This window comes from Pan paniscus, chromosome 6 (genome assembly GCF_029289425.2).
Source record: "Pan paniscus chromosome 6, NHGRI_mPanPan1-v2.0_pri, whole genome shotgun sequence".
NCBI lineage: Eukaryota > Metazoa > Chordata > Mammalia > Primates > Hominidae > Pan > Pan paniscus.
The window spans coordinates 22,157,625-22,179,315 of record NC_073255.2 but is presented as its reverse complement, the minus strand read 5'-3'; the positions used below and the strand labels follow the sequence as shown (position 1 = coordinate 22,179,315).

Below are 21,691 nucleotides of genomic sequence, written 5' to 3'. Positions count from 1 at the left end.
TCAGATAATACATGTTATATCAACATGACTTTTCATTGGTGATGTTAACCTTGATTACTTGGTTAAAGTAGTGCTTGCCAGATTTCAACAATGTAAAGTTATTTTCTTCTCTGTCTGTACTCTATTCGTTGAAAGCAAGTCATTAAGTCTAACTCATACTTCCAGGGGAGAAGAACTAAGCTCATGCATCAGAGGGCATAGTAGCTACCAATATTATTTGGGATTCTTCTATAGGAAAGATGTGCTCCTTCTTCCCCATTTAGTTTTCAACCATTTTATTTATATCAGTATGGATTCATGGATATTTACTTTATTCTTTGTGCTGTAATCTAATGCTATCATCACTTATTTAGTTGCTCAAATTATTCCAGTTTTGGCTACTGGCAGCTAAGTGATTTTATATAAATCACTGAATCCTCCAGCAACCCAGTGAGGCAGGTACTGTTAGCCTTAGTTTACAGAAAAGGCATCTTAGGCTAAGAGAAAGTAAGAAACCTTCTCAATGACATCTTATTTGTGGCAAAGCCAGGATTTATACCTAGTAGTCTGACTCCAGAGTCTATGTGTTTAGTTTGGCTATGCTATGCTGCTCTCTCAGGGAAAGAATTGCTCCACAAATGTCAATCAGAGGTAAGGCATTGAATCACTCCTTCTTAGACAGTATGTACAGAAAGAGCCAGAAATGGTCAAAACTAAGCCTGCTTCCAGGTGGGAGAAGGAAAGAGTGGTTAACAAAGGAAAGAAAAGGGATAATAGGAGCTTATAGGACAACTAATGTCATGGAAGGGAAGAAAAAAGTTCATTGAAAGCGTAATCAGTATGGTTGCAGGGCCATAGAGAAAGAGCCTATGGTCAGAAGTTTAGTGAACCGCAACACTGCAGTATAATGGAAGGATGGAAAACAAAACCAGATCTCAGGAGATCAAAACTGTTACAAAGGAAGAAGGTAAAGAAGTAATTTAATAGAGAAGAAAGTGCAGGTTCAAGTAATTTTTTTCCAGGATGGAGGAGGACCTATTCACAGGAAATCCTACAGAGAAGGAGAGCTCTCAGAAAGCAGGTGTCGAAGCTGTGTGCATGAGAACAAGAGAGGACGGGGGCTAACCCTGGAGTTCAGGAACCTCTCCTCTTCACATACTGGAGGTAAGTCCAAGGATAGAGGAATTGCTGAGGTGAAGGTACAAACTTAGGATGATATCCTCGATTTTATTAGTAAAAACGGAAGCAAGGTCATCTGCAGACAGTGAAAGAAATGAGAGATGTCATCCAGCCCTGTCAGTGGCCAACATCCCTGGGTCGGTGTTTGGTAGAGCTGGTGAAATTGGACAAGCTAGAGTCATTCATGGTGACAGAAATCAGCAATGGTTTTTCTAAACTAAGCACAAAATACAGCTAACAAGGGTTATTTCGAATTTCTTCAGAAATATTCTTAAAATATTAAAATAGGATTTTGGATTTTAATCTAAGATACACTACTACACTGATAACACAGGGCTTTAAAAAAGTTCATTTCAGAAGCATTTTAATTTATGAAGCTACTGAGAGTGTTTTTTATATCCAGATAAAGGTCAAACATTGGGGGGCAAAATTGTCTAAGAAGTTTATGAATTACTGACTTAACATATCCCTAAGTATTGTAGATTGCCCTCATCTAACATAGTTATAATACTACAGAATAAATAATTTCCTTTACGTGGACCAGAAAGAATTTACATTAAAACATATTATTCATATTTGTTATTTTATTATATATTATTGTATACAACTTTGATAATGAGGATATTATAAATCATACTTTAAGCAAAAATCTATGCATGATATATGTAAGCAGTAACATTTTGAAGAAAAAAGCCATGAAAGCATTTACCTAAAATTTAGTAACATCGAAAAACACTAGTTTGTGCATAGTAATGTTGAAAGCTTCATAATACACTAGAATACTGGTAAGTCTTCAGGTATTGTAAGAAAAACCTGGTACAGGAAAAGACTAAATTAGACACATCCATATCCTTAGATGTGCACATCATCTATAAATAAATCCCACAATGTAGCAGTGCACTAAGTATCCTTTGTTTGGCACTTAACAATACAGACAAACGTGTATTTGGTTTAACGTGATTTTATTATTCTTAGATACATTTTAGTTATTTTATATAGATAAAAATATACAATATTGCTTTTCAAACTTTTAATTTTATAACTGTATAACTGATTGTCATCATATTCATGATTAAAAAGCCTATTTTCCACTAAACAATTTATCCAGTAACATGTGGAAGAGAGTAACAAAAATGGTTTATGTAAGACTTATAATAAAAGGTTTAAATGTAAAAATAGAGTATTAATCTAGACCACTGGTCTAAATCCTTAGATACCTCATGCTGGAAACAAATTATGAAATGTTTCAGACAAGTTTTTTTCAACACGTAAATTGATTCTACAGGTTTAAAGTTTTGACTGAAAATACACAGAACTGAGAGATATTTTGTCCGAAGCCATTTTTATATACATTAATTTACTAAAAAAAATAAAAGAAATAAAAATTGTATTTTTTTTTTTTTGGAGACGGAGTCTCGGTCTATTGCCAGGCTGGAGTGCAGTAGGGCGATCTTGGCTCTGCAACCTCTGATTCCCAGGTTCAGGCTATTCTCCTGCCTCAGCCTCCTGAGTAGCTAGGACTACAGGCTCACGCCACCATGCCCAGCTAATTTCTGTATTTTTAGTAGAGACAGGGTTTCACCATGTTGGTCAGGATGGTCTCCATCTCTTGACCTCGTGATCCACCCTCCTCGCCCTCCCCAAGGCATGAGCCACTGCACCCGGCCAAAAATTGTATTTTAATACATCTCAGTTTGGGATTCCATCAGATTTTAAAATAATACATGCAAAATGTGTCTAAGCTCTTCAGCTCTCATATCTAAAGAAAAGAAGAGCTGAGTGCAGTGGCTCATGCCTGTAATCCCAGCACTTTGGGAGGCCAAGGTGGGAGGCTCACCTGAGGTCAGGAGTTTGAGACCAGTCTGGCCAACATGGTGAAACCCGTTTCTACTAAAAATATAAAAATTAGCTGGGCATGGTGGCACATGCCTGTAATCCCAGCAACTCGGGAGGCTGAGGCAAGAGAATCACTTGAACCCAGGAGGTAGAGGTTGCAGTGAGCCAAGATTGTGCCACTGCACTCCAGTTTGGGCGGCAGAGTGAGACTCTGTCTCAAAAAAAAAAAAAAAAAAAAAAGAAGAAGAAGAAAAGAAGAAAAGATGGTGTCATTTTTTCTTTTAAGCCATGTTAGGACAGTAAAGTTGGTAGGGTGATTAATTTGCCTATTGGTAATGAAGATCAGTATATCATTAAAAACAACCTAAAGTTTGAAGGTAAATGAACTATGTGGTTGTCTTTTTTTTAATACCAACTTTAAGCAGTTGGATTCATTACTTGATTTCTTAGGAAGACACATTGATAAAGTATGTAAAGCCCCAACAAATTATTTAAGTGCATATATAAGGTATGGACTTTTTAAAATGAAAAACTGCAATTATCTTACAAATAATTTTGTTCATTATATCTATACAATGCACCATTCAATTCACTCATTACAATACTTTGCACCAAACCTTGCTATCTGCAATCTTAACACTCCTCAAATATGAGAAAAACACATAGTTTCCACTGTTCTAAGAAGCGAAATTTATAAAGTCAACACAATATATTATCAAGGATTATAGGTCTAAAACAGTTTTTAAAGACAATTTATACACATTGAAATGGGTGCTTTGGTTAATTAAAAAGCTAGAAATAAAGCTTCTTGCAATTTAATAAACAAGGTTGCAGTTAACAGCAGATTTTTCACATTGCAACATTCAACTATCATCATGGAGATTTCAATAAAGGTAAAGAGTGGTCTATTTATTTCTTCTGAAAACACTGTTGAGGAATTTAAGTGCTATTGTCTTAATATTTTTATAATAATTAAGAAATAATTTGGAAAGACATTTTACTTTTAAATTTTTTCAACATAAGGCACATAGCAACATTTATAGTCTAGAAACAACTAAATTATGTAATAAATAATTATTTTTTTGATCATTATTTGCCCTTTACCTGAAGAAAGTAGGTAAGCAGTGGAGTTAAAATATGCCTGAATTAATGAAAATGGTTGGATTTAGGAAACACAAATAATATTTGTATGCAGAAAGATATTAATTTAAAAAAGAAAAAGAATACTTTATATAAAATATACATCCTAGAGTGTTATAGGTAGAAAAAAATGTGAGGCACTTAGATGAAACAGTGGAGGAGGAAAGCACTGAGATTATCTTTTTATAAAAAGCACCAAACCATTTATTTTAACATCTGAGATAAAAGCAGAGGTTAACATGATAGGAAAAACTAGTTTAGTTCTGTAACTTTGTATTTGGGGAACTAATAAGAATCCAGTAGTTCAAAACTCAAAGTATTTTATTTTTACTGTGACAGAAATAATTCAAATAGAGAATATTTTCTAATTTAAAAGAATCTTAGTTTCCCTGATAAAGTTTTGTATATTTTGTGGTGCCCAGAATAATGTGAAATGTAGACGGTATCTCACCACTCCGTGGCAGCACCCTTTCTATCTTGACTATAGTATATGTAATTTTGATACCATTTTTAAACTCCCTTTTCTAAAAGCAAAAATTAAAATTTGGTTTGGAATAATTGTGAATAGCATGCATCAATGCCTCCATGTGAACTTGCTGACGTCCAACAGTGACAGTTTTATTATTCCATAATCCTTCACAAACTAATTTAATCCAAAAACCAGGGTCAAAATTGGGCTTGGAATTACAGGAATCCACTGGATGTCAAATCAGGAAAAGGTCTGGCTTCTGACGGATGATGAAGTGGCTGAAGATGTGTGGTAGTCTGAGTGTTATTTATGTTATTTAATTCAGCTGGATATGTTTCATTTAAAACTCCATTCTGAAACTGAAAACAAAAATGGTGATGCAACTTATTGGAATAGATCTTCCAAGTATCTTAAGCCATTAAATAACATTAACATGTATTTTTAAAATCTTACCCCTGAGAGGTGTAAACTTCAAGTTCCTTTACTGTTGCTAAATTTTAAATCTTTCACACAGTGAAGACATACTGAGGACATATTATGTATTAGTTGCATTTATAACCTGTTTTTCCATTAATTTGACAGGAAATTTTGAATATGGTACAGATGAGTGATGCAGCTGTCTCATTTCAGATTGCCTTTGGGTCAGGTAGGAATTGATGGGTCAAACAGCACAAGTCACGAATTACAGTTAAATATTCTCTATCATAAGTAGGTTTGCTTTGACCAGGTTTCAAGTTATAGGTATCAATGAATTGATTATATTCAGGAATCTTACACTGGAATGCAAAACTTTTCCAAAAAAGGCAGCTTCTGATTTTCTAAATGTTTCTAAATATTCCTAAAATATTACACCACAGGTATGATTTTCTTAACTGATTTCTTATTCATAATATACTTTTAATTAATGAATACTACTGAAAGCATAGTTCTGATTACAGAATCAAGTTACCAAAAGAAAATGCTCTGTCTTGTTTTCTTACACTGCAATGAATTTGGTTTCTATAACTGCTAGTAGAAAAAAGAAAAATAAAAAGGAAGGACATGAAGATGTATAGCTCTGTGGAGTTTTATAGATTACAGAGCCTTTATATTTTAGTTAGTGGACGTTCTGGAAACTTTAAAACAGATTAAAATCATATCCTTAATTGCTTCAAATAAAAGCTACCTTTGTAAAGCCTAAATAGCTGGCTTCAGTAATCAAAATGTTAATTACTTCACAGATCCTCCAAAACATATATAAAATCTATAGTAAAAATCATATAACCTGTATCTTTAATGAATGGCAACACTGTAAATTCTTTAAATAAAAAGTTAGTATTACCTGCCCAGATAATGGTGAGTTTTAAATGATTTTTTCTCATTACTCATAACACAATTCATGTCAGCCATTCTCTTTAAACATACTGTACAGAGCAGTGTAATCCAATAGAAATATAATGTGAGCCACATACAGAACTTAAATTTTTGGCTACAGTGGATTAAATAAAATACATTTCTAAAGTTAATTTTACCTGTTTCTTTTTACTTTTGTAATGCGGCTACTGAAAAAACTAATCATTTCAACATGAAATCAATAATAAAAGATGAGATATTTTACATTCTTTTTTCAAGCCAAGTCTTCAAAATCCAAAAATCCAATGTGTACTTCACACAGCACATCTCAATTTGGACTAGCCACATTTCAAGTGCTGAACAGCTACTCAGTGGCTCAATATTGAGTGTCTTAGCTCAATAACATGTACTCTGGAGCATATGTAGGTCTATAGAATTATTTGGTTATTTACAAAGAAGCAGTGAAAAGTAGTGAGGGGAAGACACTGCAAAGAACTTATGTGGTACTCATGCAACTCCTTATTCGAAATGTAATTTTACAGAATTAACTTCTGTACAATTTGCTTTACTCAAGAGTAAAATATACTTTCATAGCAATTTTGTGAGACAGACTATAACTGAATATTATTCAATTTTAATATAATTGAAGGATGTAAGGAATGAGAATAAGAAAAATTTTCACCATCCTTTTCTATTAAAAAGCTCATATACGATTAGACAAGCAAAATGTATGAAAAAAGCCAGAAAATACAATTAAAGATAAAGCTTCAGGTCATACTTTTAATTATTATACTCTAATACAGAGTAAACAGGGGTCAAGGAGCTTAATTTTAGTTAAGATATTCTTTAAAACTAAACTTAAATATACTTTAAAATGAACTAAATATTTTCTAATGGAAAAAGCATAAATGCAAACATGATGTATTCCTGAGTGGCCAGAGACAGCAGTTACTGACATTATGCCAACTTTTTTTTTTAAGTGATCATTTTTAGATTTAAAGTGTGCTCACTGCCAGATGGATTCTGATGACACATTTAAACAACAAAAATGCACTATCAAGCTTGATTTCCATGACAGAAAGCCAGCTGAGTTACCTCTTTTAAGAAAGCCAGAAAAGAAAGCCATTCTACCTTAAAGGATGAAATGAGGATAGGGGAGGTAATGTGGAGGAATAGCTAGAGAACATGGAGGTGCCTAGGACTGAATTCCAGGGATATAATTAATCTGGGGTTTCAGAGGCATTGTAAGAAAGCACACTTAAATTTGAGTTTAACTCAATTTCAAACATATATAAAAAAATAGAGCTTTGAAGAAATTATTCTTAAAAAGTGCAATACATTTTTTAAAGTTTGAATTTTTAAATAGCCATATAATTTTTAAAGAATCCAGAAAGAATAAACCAAATTATCTATTTTAAACATAATACTTCTAAAAACTAATTTCACCTGGTAATTTAGGTCATCTTATATTAAGGACACATTCATGTTGCTTCATTCCTTGATATCTTTCTCCCTCATGAATCAGGTGAATGATATATTAGTAACATACTGGAAAAAGTACAGGCTTGTAAAAAAAAAAAAAAGGCAGTCACAGATATAATAAAAAATGCTGTCTCCATGAATGCTATAGATAACCAATTAAAATCAGCTGACATAAAAAATGTGTAACATGTCTATAAGGTAAAAAGAATCACTGAAAGATTTAATTCAGTTTGATAACACCCTTACCTTGTTTAAAAATGCCTGTTGGCCTGGCAGTACTGGATTGCACTGCATCTGACCCACGTGGGTGTGCTGAGGTTCTGGCTGGCACTGATACATCGACACGGCCCCAGCATAACATGTCTGAGGAGTTATTATGGCTGACTGTGGATTTAATCCATGCTTTTGGATTTCAGGAAGTTGTAAACAAGTGACAAAATCTTCTAAACTAGAAGTAGTGGGGTATGGGGATGGTTCAAAACTCCCCATAGGATAGTCCAGCTCTGTACATTTGGAATGTTGTGGTAATACAGGCTGATTACAGGAAATAAAGTTCTGTGTATAAGGCATAGAATCCATTTCAGATTTGTAGGGGAACTCTTGACTGATCCCATGTAAGTCTGTAAAGACATTATATTGTTGTGGGTCTTGCTGTGGACAACTGAAAGGCACGAATTGGTTAGAGTTCCAATTTTCAAACATGCCATTAACTTGCATGTGCTTCATTTTCTGACACAGCTGTTGCTGTGGCTCCACTACTATTTGCTTTTGGTGATGCTGCTGTTGCTGTTGCTGTTCTAGCTGTAGGTGTTCCTGTACCATACAGCTTGAGTTCAGAGCCAAGGACTGTTGCTGTTGATAATCTGAAGGTATGAAGGGAGACTTACTTAAAGAATCTTGGACATACGTCAGGATTTCATCCGTTAAGTCAATGTCTCTGAAGTCAACCTCACCAGAAAAATCATTTCTGAAAAATTTTTCATTCTGCATGTGTTTGATGTCTTCAAAATCAATGCCTAGGTTTTTCATTATGCTGTACAAGTCACTGTTTTTACTATCTTGAAAGAGCCCTGGGTGACCTCCAGCAAATGAGTTCCCATCCTGAGGCTGGTCAATTTGCTCATGTTTCAGGATAGTATCATTTCCCATCGGTGCAGTATTATCTTGCCAATTTCTGCATTCATTCATAGATTCGTTAAAAAAATTGTTTTCAAAAGGTGCAGTACTTGAAGTACTTGAAGCAGGATAGAGATAAATAGACTCATCTTGTTGCATCATGGCAGCCAGGAGGGAACTAGGATTGAGAGAATCCTTGTTTAGAGTTGATGTGGTAGCAGAGTCTTTTCCACTAGTGCCATTTTTAGTCCTTAGTGGTAAGGGATCCATTATGGCAGGAAAAGGGTTGGTTGCCTCATACAACACAGCTTCTCCAGTGGTAAACATAAAAGGCAACTTCGTATTTCGTTTTCGTAAATGCTCTGTTCCTTCCTCATCTCTAAAATTGTGTACAAAAGTCTTAGAAAAAATTCTATCAAACATTTTAAAATAAAAATAATTAAAAAAAGAAAAACATAAAGCAAAATACATTGTAATTGAATTCAGAAAGGGACATATTTTATTTTCACCTCAATTATTCTCATGACTGGTGCTATAAAATTGTTTTTCAGACAAGCATATTTAAATGATTTAATTTTTTAAAAATAACTTAGTTAATTCCATGGTCAGGTTACATCCCTACCTGACACCCTGCAAAAAAAGAAAAAAATAATAAATTTGTGTGGAATAAAGATCTACACATAAAAACAGACTACGAGAATTTAGGGGCCAGGCATGGTGGTGCATGCCTGTAATTGCAGCACTTTGGGAGGCTGATGTGTGTGAACTGCTTGAGCCCAGGATTTTGAGACAAACCTGGGCAACATGGCAAGACCCCCACCGCTACAAAAAAATAAAAATTAGCTGGGCGTGGTGGCAAATGCCTACAGTCTTCAGCTACTCTGGAGTCTGAGGCAGGAGGACTGCCTGAGCCTGGAGGTTAAGGCTTCAGTGAGCCACATTTGTGCCGCTGCATTCCAGCCTAGGTGACAGAGTAAGATCCTGTCTCAAAAATAATAGTAATAATAAAAAAATAAAAAAATTAGGAATTAGAAAGTTAAGAATCTGAAACAACTAACGTCTTTAATAAAACCCAGAAGCTATAAAGACAAAGATTGGCATAATAATATGAAAATTACTTAATATTAAAGTATTTGTATTTTTGCAATAGAATTCTTAAAGAAAATATTTGTAACATAATGTATTTATAATTTAATATACTTATAAAATTTCATATCCATAATAAAGAGCTCCAATAGAGTCTAAGAGAGAGGCAAACAACTCAATAGAAAAACAGGTAAATGATACAAATGTAATTTATAAAAGAAAAATGTCATAGAAAGATGTAAAAAGATGCCCCCTTCAGTAATAAATGAAAACAAAATGTCTTAGTAACTAACAGAAGCACATAAAATATCAACAAATGTATACAAATATGAACACAATTAACAAACTAGACTTCTGATATATAAAAATAAGATACTCCCAAACGACAGAACATGTATTCTTCATAGGATTACATGGGATATTTTACCAACATAGACCATGTATTAGATCATAAAATAAGTCACCACAAATTTCAAAAAAACTGAAATCCATTCAGAGAATATTTTCTGACTACAATGGAATTAAGCTAAAAGTCAATCACAAAGAGGCAACTAGAAAAATCCCCAAACACCAAAAAGTACAGTAACACTGTATTTCTAAATAATTCATGAATAAAAATAAAAACAAATTAGCCAGTATTTTCAATTAAATAATAAAAATAAGATAGCAAAAGATGAGGGTTGTAATGTTGCACTTAAAGGGAAACTGATATATATATAAGTATATATTTTTTAAAAGTTGCAAAAAATGATAAATTATACCCAAAGAAAGTAGAAGGAAGAAAATAATAATGAGCAGACATAATTAAAATTGAAAACAAATGTATAAAATAGAAAAAAATCAATAAACCAAAAGTTGGATCCTAATAAAGACTAATAAAATCTAATTTTAAAAAGTGCCTTCTAGAAACATTGATCAAGGCAGAAGGGACAAATTTGTAGAGGTACACACATACCCATGCACTCATATACATATGGTACACACATACTCATGTACTTCCATGGGTACTTATACACATACATACATTCATCATGTTCATGGGCTCAAAGATTCAGTATTAAAAAGATGTTAATTCTCCCCAAATGATCTACAGTTTCAAGGTAATTGCACTCAAAATCTCAACAGATTTTCTGACAACTGCTTTCTAAAATGTATATGGAATTATAGAGGGCAAAGAAGAACCAAGGCAATCTTGAAGAACAAAAAAGGCAAAACAAACAAAATGACACACTCTGACATGGAAATTTATAATAAAGATAGAATAACTAAGACAGTGTAATGCTAGACAAAATAGACAACTGCACTAATGGAGCTATTAACAGAACAACACAATCCAGACAGAGAACCACAGACAAAATCCCCTGATCAAAATACAGAGCAGCGGGGAAACAATGACCTTCTCAGTAAATCATCTTTTCAATGTTACTGGTCAATTGGGTATACGTATAAGGGCTGGGGGGAATCAATCCTTACCTCAAGCTACAGACAAAAATCAATTCTCCAGAGTGGGAGGAAACATTTGCAATACAAATATTTGATAAAGGACTCATCTGCAGCATATGCAAGAAACTCTTAAAATCACTGCTAGGTTTAGAGAACATATTCTAAATAAAGCATTGTTATATTTTTCTTTTATTTTGCCAATGACACTAGCTTTTCATGTGTCTTTCATATGCCCAGGATAAAACCCTAGAGTTTTATTATTCTTTCTATAGCTCTGCACATGTACCTGCTCAATCAAGTTCGTCAATTCTATCTTCTCAATGTCTCTCACCTGTGCTCTTCTTTGTAGATGAATTACTTAAACTTTTCAATTTTTATTTACAGACTAAAGTCTGCTTGAATTATTTTTATGCTTTCACATAAGAGGACTTATGAAAACGAAACTGTTAAAACAGGAAACATTATTTGTGCTTACGTTAGTGGTCTCTGAGTTGCAATGATATAATCTGGTCTTCCATTTTTATAAAGCAGGCGTGCATTAGACTGGACCCAAGTCCATCGATTGTTTTTTGTAAGAAGCCGGAAAACTATCATGCCACTTTCTCCAGTCTTAATCACTAAAATAAAATTAAAAAATTAAATTATCAAACCCCAAATCAATATAGTAAAGATTATTCCTAAAACAAAGCTCTTGTGACATAGTTCTGGATGTATTTCCTTTATCCCCAAAGACAATAAATTTTAAACAAAAAATAATAAGAGGCATGGAAATAGTTTTTCAGAGTTGTTTTAAATTTATTATTTTAAATGTTAAAGGGAAGATTATGTACCAGACAATTTTAGTAACACAGGAAAGTATAGAGAGAACATAAATTGGGGAAAAAAAGATTAAAAAATTATTTTCATTTTAAATAGGGAATATTTTCCTACAGCCTAATACTTTATAATTTTAAACTAGAATTATTAACACTATTATTGTTACAATATTAACATAGATTTATGAATTGATAACGATGTAATTAAAAAATTCCCAAGCAAAACTTCATGGGCCAAAATGGTCATTTTTTAATAACTAAACAACAATATTTCTACATGGCAGGTGTAGACAAGTTAATGAACAAAGAGTGTAGCCCTGGTTAATCATAATGATATGTTACTAAGTAGAAGTTTATCCATATACTTTACTTAAACACTTTACATTACGTAAGAATTTGAAACATGTACAACAGTATATGCCGTTTTTTTCTGACATGTTCATAAGGAACTACAACTTACTTCGGATATGGGACTCGGCACAATAAAGCATATCAGCTGCATGAATAAACTGATATCCTGATCCTCTCGTGCACAGCTCTGCTTCAGTATATCCTAAAACAATTCTTCCTCTGTTTAAAATAAAAAAAGGTAAAATAAGAATGGATTAAGATTTAACATAAATGAAATAACCAAGATAAATTCATTGGTTTTACGCTAGTTTCTGCAACATGTTTTAGTTCACATTTAGAATTTCACATAAGTAGATGTGAAATTAAACACATCCATGTAAACAGCTCTTCTTTGCTTATGATTGCAAATTTCAGTTTCAGCCTATTTTCTTTTCCTGAATAAATCCATGGAAATTAGTATGCTAAAAATGAATCTAATAGAGCAGATGTATGGGTAACAGAACATCTTTAATAAAAATCTGGAATGTTTTTATAATCTATTTTTAGGGAAGAAGGTTTTTCTAATTACCTCTCTGCATTCTCACATTAGAAAGGAGAAAAGCACTGATATGTTTGATATGATATAAATGTTTAATATCAGACTCTTGCTCACAATTTTCTGAAAGTTACTAAAACTCCTGGGGCTAGAAATCAAATAACATTTGTGCCATTTAAAAATGCAAAACAAACCAACATAAATGTCATCAGAAGAATAAACCTTACTAATACATAAGAACATCATCATTTGAGACAAGTATTGCAAAAAATTAAAAAGATGATTTGTGAGCCTGATTAAATTATTTTACTGTAAAAGGCTACACTGGAAGAATATAAGACAATAGCCAATCTAATAATAAACAATATTACATACACTGTATGTTTTACATGCTAAGAGAGACTTACTGAAACATAATGTACATCCAATAAAATAAAAGTGAAAAAGTCTCACTTACTTGGCATCACAACCAATAGGTGTGAAGTCTAGTTTGTGTTTGGTTCTAAAGATAAAATTTTTGGTCCGGATTTCAAGTATGGATGGTGGCTGAAGTGGAGTAGCTATCGCAAACAAAGCCAACTGAGGTGGAAGTATTGATCCATCTTTCCCTTTCTTTTTCTGTCCATGAAGATACTTTAACTTCCCTTGGAAATTCATTGCCTTAAAAAAGCAACAACAAAAAAGTTCATTAAAATTAACAATATAAAATAGTGCCTTTTTAAAAGGCTCCATTATGGCTGCCTCTAGCGTTCTTGATAATTCCATAAATATTCCTGAAGCTGAGAACTGTTAGTTTCTTTCACTCCTCTCTCCATGGGACGCCCATTAAATCTATCTCAAAGAGTAATATGAAAAATATTCTAAAGGGATAAGTGAACCACTCCTTGTTCCTAATGGTCATAACATGAAAACCTATATCATTTTCCAAGCTTGCCATTACCCTATCATTTTCACCTCACACAGCTCCTTGCACACCAGGCAATCAATATATCCTGAATGGTGATAAAGTCCTAAAGTAAACATTCATTTTCAAGCATACATGAACTATATCACAGCTTATAGCATACTGCATAGTTCATAATCTTTTCTATAGAGGCAAAATATAATTTTATTAGGACACTAAAATGAATCATCATGAAAACATATAAAGAATGCAGAGCCCTACTGAGTAAAGATATGGAAGAAATTTAGAAGACAGGGAAAACAAAGGCACTTAAAAGTGAACATGATATATTTAATTGCTTAAAACAATATCAACCGGTCCAAGGGATGGTTCTGACATCAAAATAATAGCAGCACAAGGAGGAAAAGACCCTCCTGCACACAGATATTCCACCTCAGACATACACTCACATGTCATTTAACAAAAGGGGCATGTTCTGTGAAATGTGTCCTTAGGCAATTTCATTATCCTGTGAGCATCAGAGGGTAGGTTCACAAACCTAGATGGTATAGCTTACTACGCATCTAAGCTATACAGTATAGCCTTTTGTTCCTAGGCTACAAACCTGTACAGCATGCTATCGTACTGAATACTTAAAGCAATTGTAACATGATGGTAAGTATTTGTGTATCTAAACATAGAAAATATACAGTAAAAATAAAGTATAAAAGACAAAAAATGGTATACCTGTATAAGAGCACTTATTGTAAACAAGGTAGGCAGGACTGAAAGTTGCTTTGGTTTAGTCAGTGAGTGAGTGGTGAGTGAATGTGAAGGCCTGAGACATTACTGTACACTACTATAGAGTTTATAAACACTATACACTTAGGCTACGCTGAATTTATAAAAAATATTTTCCTTTTGGCCAGGTGCAGTGGCTCATGCCTGTAATCCCAGCACAGTTTACTGTAACTTTTTTACTTCATAAACTTTTACAATTTTAACTTTTGACTCTTCTGTAATAACACTTAAACACAGTGTACAGCCATACAAAAACATTTTCTTTCTTTATATCCTTATTCTATAAGCTTTCTTCTATTTTTTAATTTTTAATTTTTTTACTTTTTAAACTTTTTTTGTTAAAAACTAAGACACAAACCCACACATTAGCTTAGGTCTGTACAGGGTGAGGATCATTAATGATCCTATCTTCCACCTCTACATCTTGTCCCACTGGAAGGTCTGCAGGGGCAATAACATGTATGGAGCTGTCATCTCCTGTGATAACAATGCCTTCTTTTGGAATATTTCCTGAAGGACCTGCCTGAGCCTGTTTTACAGTTAACCTTATTCTAAAACAATGATTAAAATAAAATAATTAAAAGTATAATAAATTTAAAAATAAAGTAAAATAATGATTAATAGTAAATACATAGTGATTTATTTTTTTTTATTTTCAAGTATTATGTATCATATATAATTGTATGTGCTACACTTTATATGACTGGCAACACAGGTTTGCTTCCATCAGCATCACCATCAACATGTGAGCAATGTTATGACATCATTAGGTGATAGGGATTTTTCGGCTCCATTATGATCTCATGGGACTACCATCATATACATGGTCTGTTATTGACCAAAGCATCATTATGCAGGACTTGACTCTACATACTAATTGTTCATGAGCAATAATACTGGGAAAACTGTCTCAAAGCACAATTCTAATTCTGGGTCAGCAAAATCCTCTTCAGAAATAAACACATAAACAAAAATCATTGCTTGGTAATGTTAATTTAAGATTTGATTATCTGTTTCAAATTCCTTGTTATTCACAAAAAGAATATACAATATACTTTGTATTTTCTTCTCCTGTACTTGGTAACATGAGCTAAGGATACAATGAGATAACAGACAAGTCCACTCTGAGGAATCCTAAGCTGCTCCCTACAGTCAACTCCTATGCAGGTGTTCAGACTTTGTAACAAGAAAACAGCATCTCCTATCAAATGATGATTCCACAATCATGAATATACAATCGTTTTTCTATGTGGCAGTTATTTGAGACATATGGAAAGGCCATAATTTTTCTGTCTAGCAGGCATTCAATCCCAAGATGGTAAGCATCCTCCTATTAAAAAAGGGCTACATAATTCTCTCATACCTTAAAAATCCTAAAATACTCAAAATACAAGGCTTCATGCTATTTCACTCAATCTTTGTTACTATATCCTAAAGAGCAGTTTTCTGAGTTATAGAAGACAGTCGAAATCAGAAATAATTACTTTAAAATGTTACCTTCCTTTATCAAATTATTTGGTAGCAGATTTTTAAAGCTGAAATCAAAAACAACCAAAGAAAATTGGCTTAACTTTTTTTTTCTCTATAACTTAATGTTAAACTAAATTTGGGCTGAAGATGCCTCTGCTCCTTAAGTCCTTACCAAGGAATTGCAACTTCATTTACTATATAAGCTAACGGAAAGCCTAACAGTAGAATTAAACTTTTGTAACCAAATAGCTGAGTCTCAGTCAGTCACAGGTGGCCAACTAATCAGATCATCTTCAAATAAGGCAAATCCCAAGCTGTAATCAATCAAGCCATTTCTGTACCTCACTTGCATTTTCTGTTCATAAATGCTCCAGCCCATGTTTTTAAGTGAGCTCTCTGAAGCTCTCTGGTTCTGAGGGTTGCCTGATATGGGAATAGTTCTCTGCTGAATTATATTTTGCTAAATTAAATTTGCCTCAAGCTTTTATTGTAACAATAGTAAAAGCCAGTATCATAAAATTTTGTACCTTACCAGAAAACCAGATGAATTATCCAGCAGACACCTTAGACGACATATGAAGCACCTCTCCATTAAAGGAGAGTTTTCTGGAGGAAGCTGGTCTGGGTTATAACAGACTACTGTCTGGGGGAGACCAGTGGCTTCTGTAGAAATAAAGGCAAAACAAAATTTACTTTCCATTTTGCTGTAAAATTAAGCACTTGAATTAGGTAAAATTTGTATTAGTTTCTAAACTGGAGTCTGTGTTCTGAATACAAAAAAATCATTTTCAAAAGAGCTAATGACAAGAAACTAAAAGTTTATTAAATATCACTTTTACCAGATAGAACTTGCATATTTTTTAAAATTTTTATTGAGCGATCACTGTCAACAATTTTCATATTTTCTAACGCATTTTTGTTTTCTTAACACTTTAACAAATTTCCAAAAACATTTTTTGCATTGAGAAAAGCATTTTTATACCTGCATATGCTAGCTTACTTTTTTCTTTGGTGCATTTTAAACACAATAATTTACATGCACTCAGGTATCAACCTTGTACCTTCCTTCCATCTTTCATGAAGGTACTACTTATTTTTATAAAATACGTTACTGACTATGGCAATACTCTGTTGCCTGAAACTCATTAATGGCTCTCATTTGCCAAAATATTCCTTAGCTCATCAGGCTCTTTGTGACCTAGCTGTGGCCTATGATTGCAGACTTTACATCTTTCCACTACTTCCCTATCATGGAGTTCTATGACCCTACAGGTTCCCAGCCTCCTTTCACAGACTCATATTTAAAAACTACCAACACTATTTTTTGTACCATCAATTCTTACCTTCAATTCCTTGTCCAGACTCTGTACACTGAGAAGGATTTAATGCCCAGTGTAGCTGACGCTGAAATTCAGCTCGGTCTTCAGTATGGATAAGTTCATATACACTCTGATGTATGACATCAGACTAAAGAAAAAAGATACAAGGAATACAACAAAAGGACTGATTAAAAAATATGGCTAAATTAATTTTAAAGCCTATTTAGATTAGTGGGTGCTTGCTAGTGGTGATGAATACGAATTGAATGATTCCTAAAATTCCCTAGTCACCTAAGATAGAACCTAAGGTAGAAAAAGCTAGAGAGACTGGCACTACAACAGATAAGCCAAAAGTTACTTGTCATCAGTTCCCAACATGAATGCTCTTGCTCAAATAAGTCACATCCCCATTCCTTAAATGCAACATATTAAAATCTGTTTATGTTCCATATCCATTTGTTAGTTTTTAGATTCTTATCTCTTCCATGCAGCTTTTCCTAACCACCCCAGGCCTCTTTGACTTCTCTAAGCTTAATGGTATTCTTTATGTATTTCCTTCACTGTTCTCTAAAATTTTCTTCATATAAAATTTTCACTCCAAGTAGACTCCACAAGAGCAAGGGATTGTGCCTCTACCATATGAAACCCACTTTCCTCCTCTTGCCTCTCACCATTTACTATGGTGCTGAGCCCTTAGTGCTTAAACCAGAGTTTTCCTTTTTTTTTAACTGCAAGTTATGATAAAAAATACATTTCCATCTGTCACAGGTGTGTGCACAGACATAAACACATGGAAAAGTTTCACAAAACACTTACCATTATTACATGAGATAATACTGTGTATTCTATATTATTTTATTCTATCCTAAACAACTAAAAAACAGTTTGATAGTGATCCACTGTCTCGACTGCATACCCATGAGCAAGTCACAAGTTGCAGTTTTAAAAATGGTGTCTTAATCTACCACTTGCGTCAGATATGAATATTCTTTTAGGAAAAAAATCCATGTGTATATGCAAGAAAAAAATGGATTGGAAAATGGCTAATCTCTCTGATTTTCTTACTAATATAAATCACAATATCAAATCATGATTAAGACAGTTATATAATACATTAGGCTTCAAACAGGCTTTTCTATGGACATTAATGTATTTTCTTTAGAATGCAAGAAATCAGGAGTTTAGACTTTGTGGTAGCAGTAGTAGCTAGATACCACTACTTTAGTCATCTACACTTAAATCTTCCTAGGAACCTAATCTTCTAGTATTAAATCCTCTTGATGCCAACCATTACACAATTTCCGGAAGTTGCATCTGAAACACAAGTTGAAATATACACATCCCCTGTAACAAAACCCTTCAGTGGTTTCCACTGGGTATATAATACAGTCGAAGCTCTAGTCTATATAACTGTTATTAAGACCAGCAGCCTTGTGAGCCTGATAGAAATGCAAATTCATGGGCCCCACTGTGAACTACTGATTCAGAATATCTGACAATGGGGCTGACGGGGATGACCAAGTTTTATCAAGGTCTTCAGGTGATTCTTGTGCACATTACAATTTGAGAACCAGATATATGAGAATAGCAAGCACTCAAATGTTACAATCTGTTCTCAAACCATAAAAGATGTTCTTGTCCTTCAAATATATCAAATATTTATAATTCCATCTATTCACTGTTCATTCAATAACATCAAACAAGTCAGACACGTTTGTTTCCTTCAATGACTTCCAGTCTAACGCTTACAGTACTTCAATATTCCTATGTTTTCTTGACCACCCACCTGCTACACATTATTTAGGTCAGCTTATATACCATTTGATTTAGGATAACTTCCATAATCCACATAAATCAGAATTAAAGGTATAAATCATAGGATTTTACTTGTACTTTTTAACAGCATCTCATTAATTTCATAGTTGTCATATATCCTCTGCTATCCATAAGTTATTTGATAGCAAATAATTTTGTATCTTCTCCCCAGACCCTATGTGCCTGTAAGTTTCTTATATATGAGATTCTTGATAAGCGAAAGAAGAAACACAGTAACCATGAATCACATAAAGGTTTAAAGGAATTATAGTGCAGTAAATTATTAATATTAGAAAAAATTATTAGCTACAAATACATACTGTATTCTACAGCATATATTGATACTTTATAAATACAAATGGCCAACTGTGTCCTAAATATATATAAAAAGTAAATGATATAATAATATAAATGATATAAATAATATATACTAACCTGCTGAAACCCTAGATAATCTTGTATAGTAGAAGAAGCATAAAAGACCAAAGCATCTGTAGTGACAACTAATACAAAACCATTCAGAGCCTACAAGGAAAGGAAGTTCTAAAATTAGTAATATGACTTAATATTGACCATCAGATAAAGGTTATTACTTTTATCTCTGAAAATTCTTCTCTTCAAAATAGTTAAAATTATCACATTTCACAAACACAGCCAAAACATACACTCCTGGACTAAGAAATATCTATTCATACCTTTTGATTTGTCTATGGAAAAATGGCTAAATTTAATGCTCAATCAGAATAACTTTGGTAGAATACGGAATCCATCTTCTTCCTCATGTTTCAGATTTTCTCTTTTAAATATATTGTATATATTTTTTAAAAAACAAACTAGACATCATTCACTATAGTCTATCACACTGCTTTTTTTTAGAGGGAAACAGGAGGCAAAGATGTTGATTAGATTCTTAAACTGGGAACATTAATAGAAAACTCTTCTTGTACAAAGACATTTCAAGCACTGATGCTAACATTTTAAGTCACAGAACATTTTAAGACTTTTATAGGAAAACACTATATATATATATATATAATATACATGTAATTAAAATATAATACACATGTAAAGCAAGCATACAGTGAATTTAGTCCAGTAAAATTTAATGTCATTATGAACATATACCTAAATTTATCATTTTATATGTGTTATTTCTATTTGTTCACAGCACATTCATATGTATAATGTTTCTTTTTCTCTCTGTTTTGCCTGCTTTGGGTGCATTATTTTTTGTTAGCCCATACTCTTTAGTTTGGATGTTATAGTCTCTTTTCCTATTACTGGATAATTCAAGTCCAATATCAACTAATACCTTTATTCTCCTCTTAGATAACAATAGTATCATAGATCACTTTATTATTATCATATATTTTAATTCTACAAGCCCTCACTATATTCTCCTTGAGTTCAATTTGGTACTTGATCTATTCTTTACTATGTGATCACAGCTCATGTCTTCTAACACCCTGTTTTTCATGTAAGGAGGAACACAGTATGGTTTAGTTTAAGAATTGTACTGTGTAGTCAGACAGATTTTGTCTGGACTCCTGTCTCTGTCTATTACTAGCTGTGTGGCTTTGGTTAAGCTATTTACCGCTTTTTAGGCTTCAGTGTTATTTCAAAAACTGGCACTTCATCAGGTAGATATAATGACGATATCCCACCTAACTCAATGCTTGGCACAGAGCCAGCACTCAGTGTAATAAGATACAATGTTATATGGTTGTAGAAATGAGCAAATAAAGATTTATATCACCATGGTTTGAGAACTATAAAGAGCTATATAAATAATAGTGATTCATTTATTCAACACGTAATAAACTATTACATACTCAAGAGGAGATATGTATGCTAAGTACTGGGATTTAAGAGTTAACAAGTCTTTGCCCTAGTGCTTCTGATGCTCACATATAGTCCAGTCGATATCTTCATTATCAGATGAAATAAATGAAATACAGTGACTGTCTCTCTTTCCACTCCAATTACTTTCCACCTTCAAGATTCTTGATCTATATTATACTTCTGAGAACTTGACTACAAAGATAACAACTATTATTTAGTATTCCTTTTTCTAAATTTTTTATGTATTTGAGTGGTTTCTTCTCCCAAAAACCCAGTGAGGTAAGTGCCATGTTCCAGTTTTACAACAGAAGAAACTGAGGTCAAGGACTATACCTTTAAAAGTAACTTGCCCAAGGTCACATAGCCAGAAAATGGCTGATCCAGGAGATAAATTCAGTCTTGCTCCAAAGCGTACTCACTTAAATAACATGACATGCTGCCTTTATGTGTTATCGATCCCAAATTGGTGCATGGTTCTGACTGTTTTGTTCCATTTTTTTACTTTTAAGTTCAGTGGTACAAGTGCAGGTTTGTTACATACGTAAACTTGTGTGATGAGGGTTTGTTGTACAGATTATTTCATCACCCAGGTATTAAGCCTAGTACTTATCAGTTATTTTTCCTGATCCTCCCTCCCTCCTCCCACCCTGCAGCCTCTAAACGGCCCCAGTGTGTGTTGTTCCCCTCTGTGTGTCCATGTGTTCTCATCATTTAGCTCTCACTTATAAGTGAGAACATGTGGTATTTGGTTTTTCTGTTCCTGTGGTAGCTTGCTAAGGATAATGGCCTCCGGCTCCA

General features: G+C 33.3%; 1 protein-coding gene across 1 annotated transcript in view; it reads right to left on the bottom strand.

The window, feature by feature from the left end:
* Window positions 1-309: 309 nt before the first annotated feature.
* Window positions 310-21,691, bottom strand: part of AHR (aryl hydrocarbon receptor) — a 49,057-nt gene continuing 27,675 nt past the window's right edge. The window contains exons 4-11 of the mRNA XM_003825022.5: window positions 19,487-19,576; window positions 17,261-17,384; window positions 16,450-16,580; window positions 13,221-13,423; window positions 12,338-12,447; window positions 11,538-11,679; window positions 7,664-8,912; window positions 310-4,962 (exon numbers count right to left, since the gene is read on the bottom strand). Coding sequence (XP_003825070.1) covers window positions 4,819-4,962; window positions 7,664-8,912; window positions 11,538-11,679; window positions 12,338-12,447; window positions 13,221-13,423; window positions 16,450-16,580; window positions 17,261-17,384; window positions 19,487-19,576 — 2,193 coding nt within the window. The 3' untranslated portion in view covers window positions 310-4,818. The remainder of the gene's footprint in view (window positions 4,963-7,663; window positions 8,913-11,537; window positions 11,680-12,337; window positions 12,448-13,220; window positions 13,424-16,449; window positions 16,581-17,260; window positions 17,385-19,486; window positions 19,577-21,691) is intronic.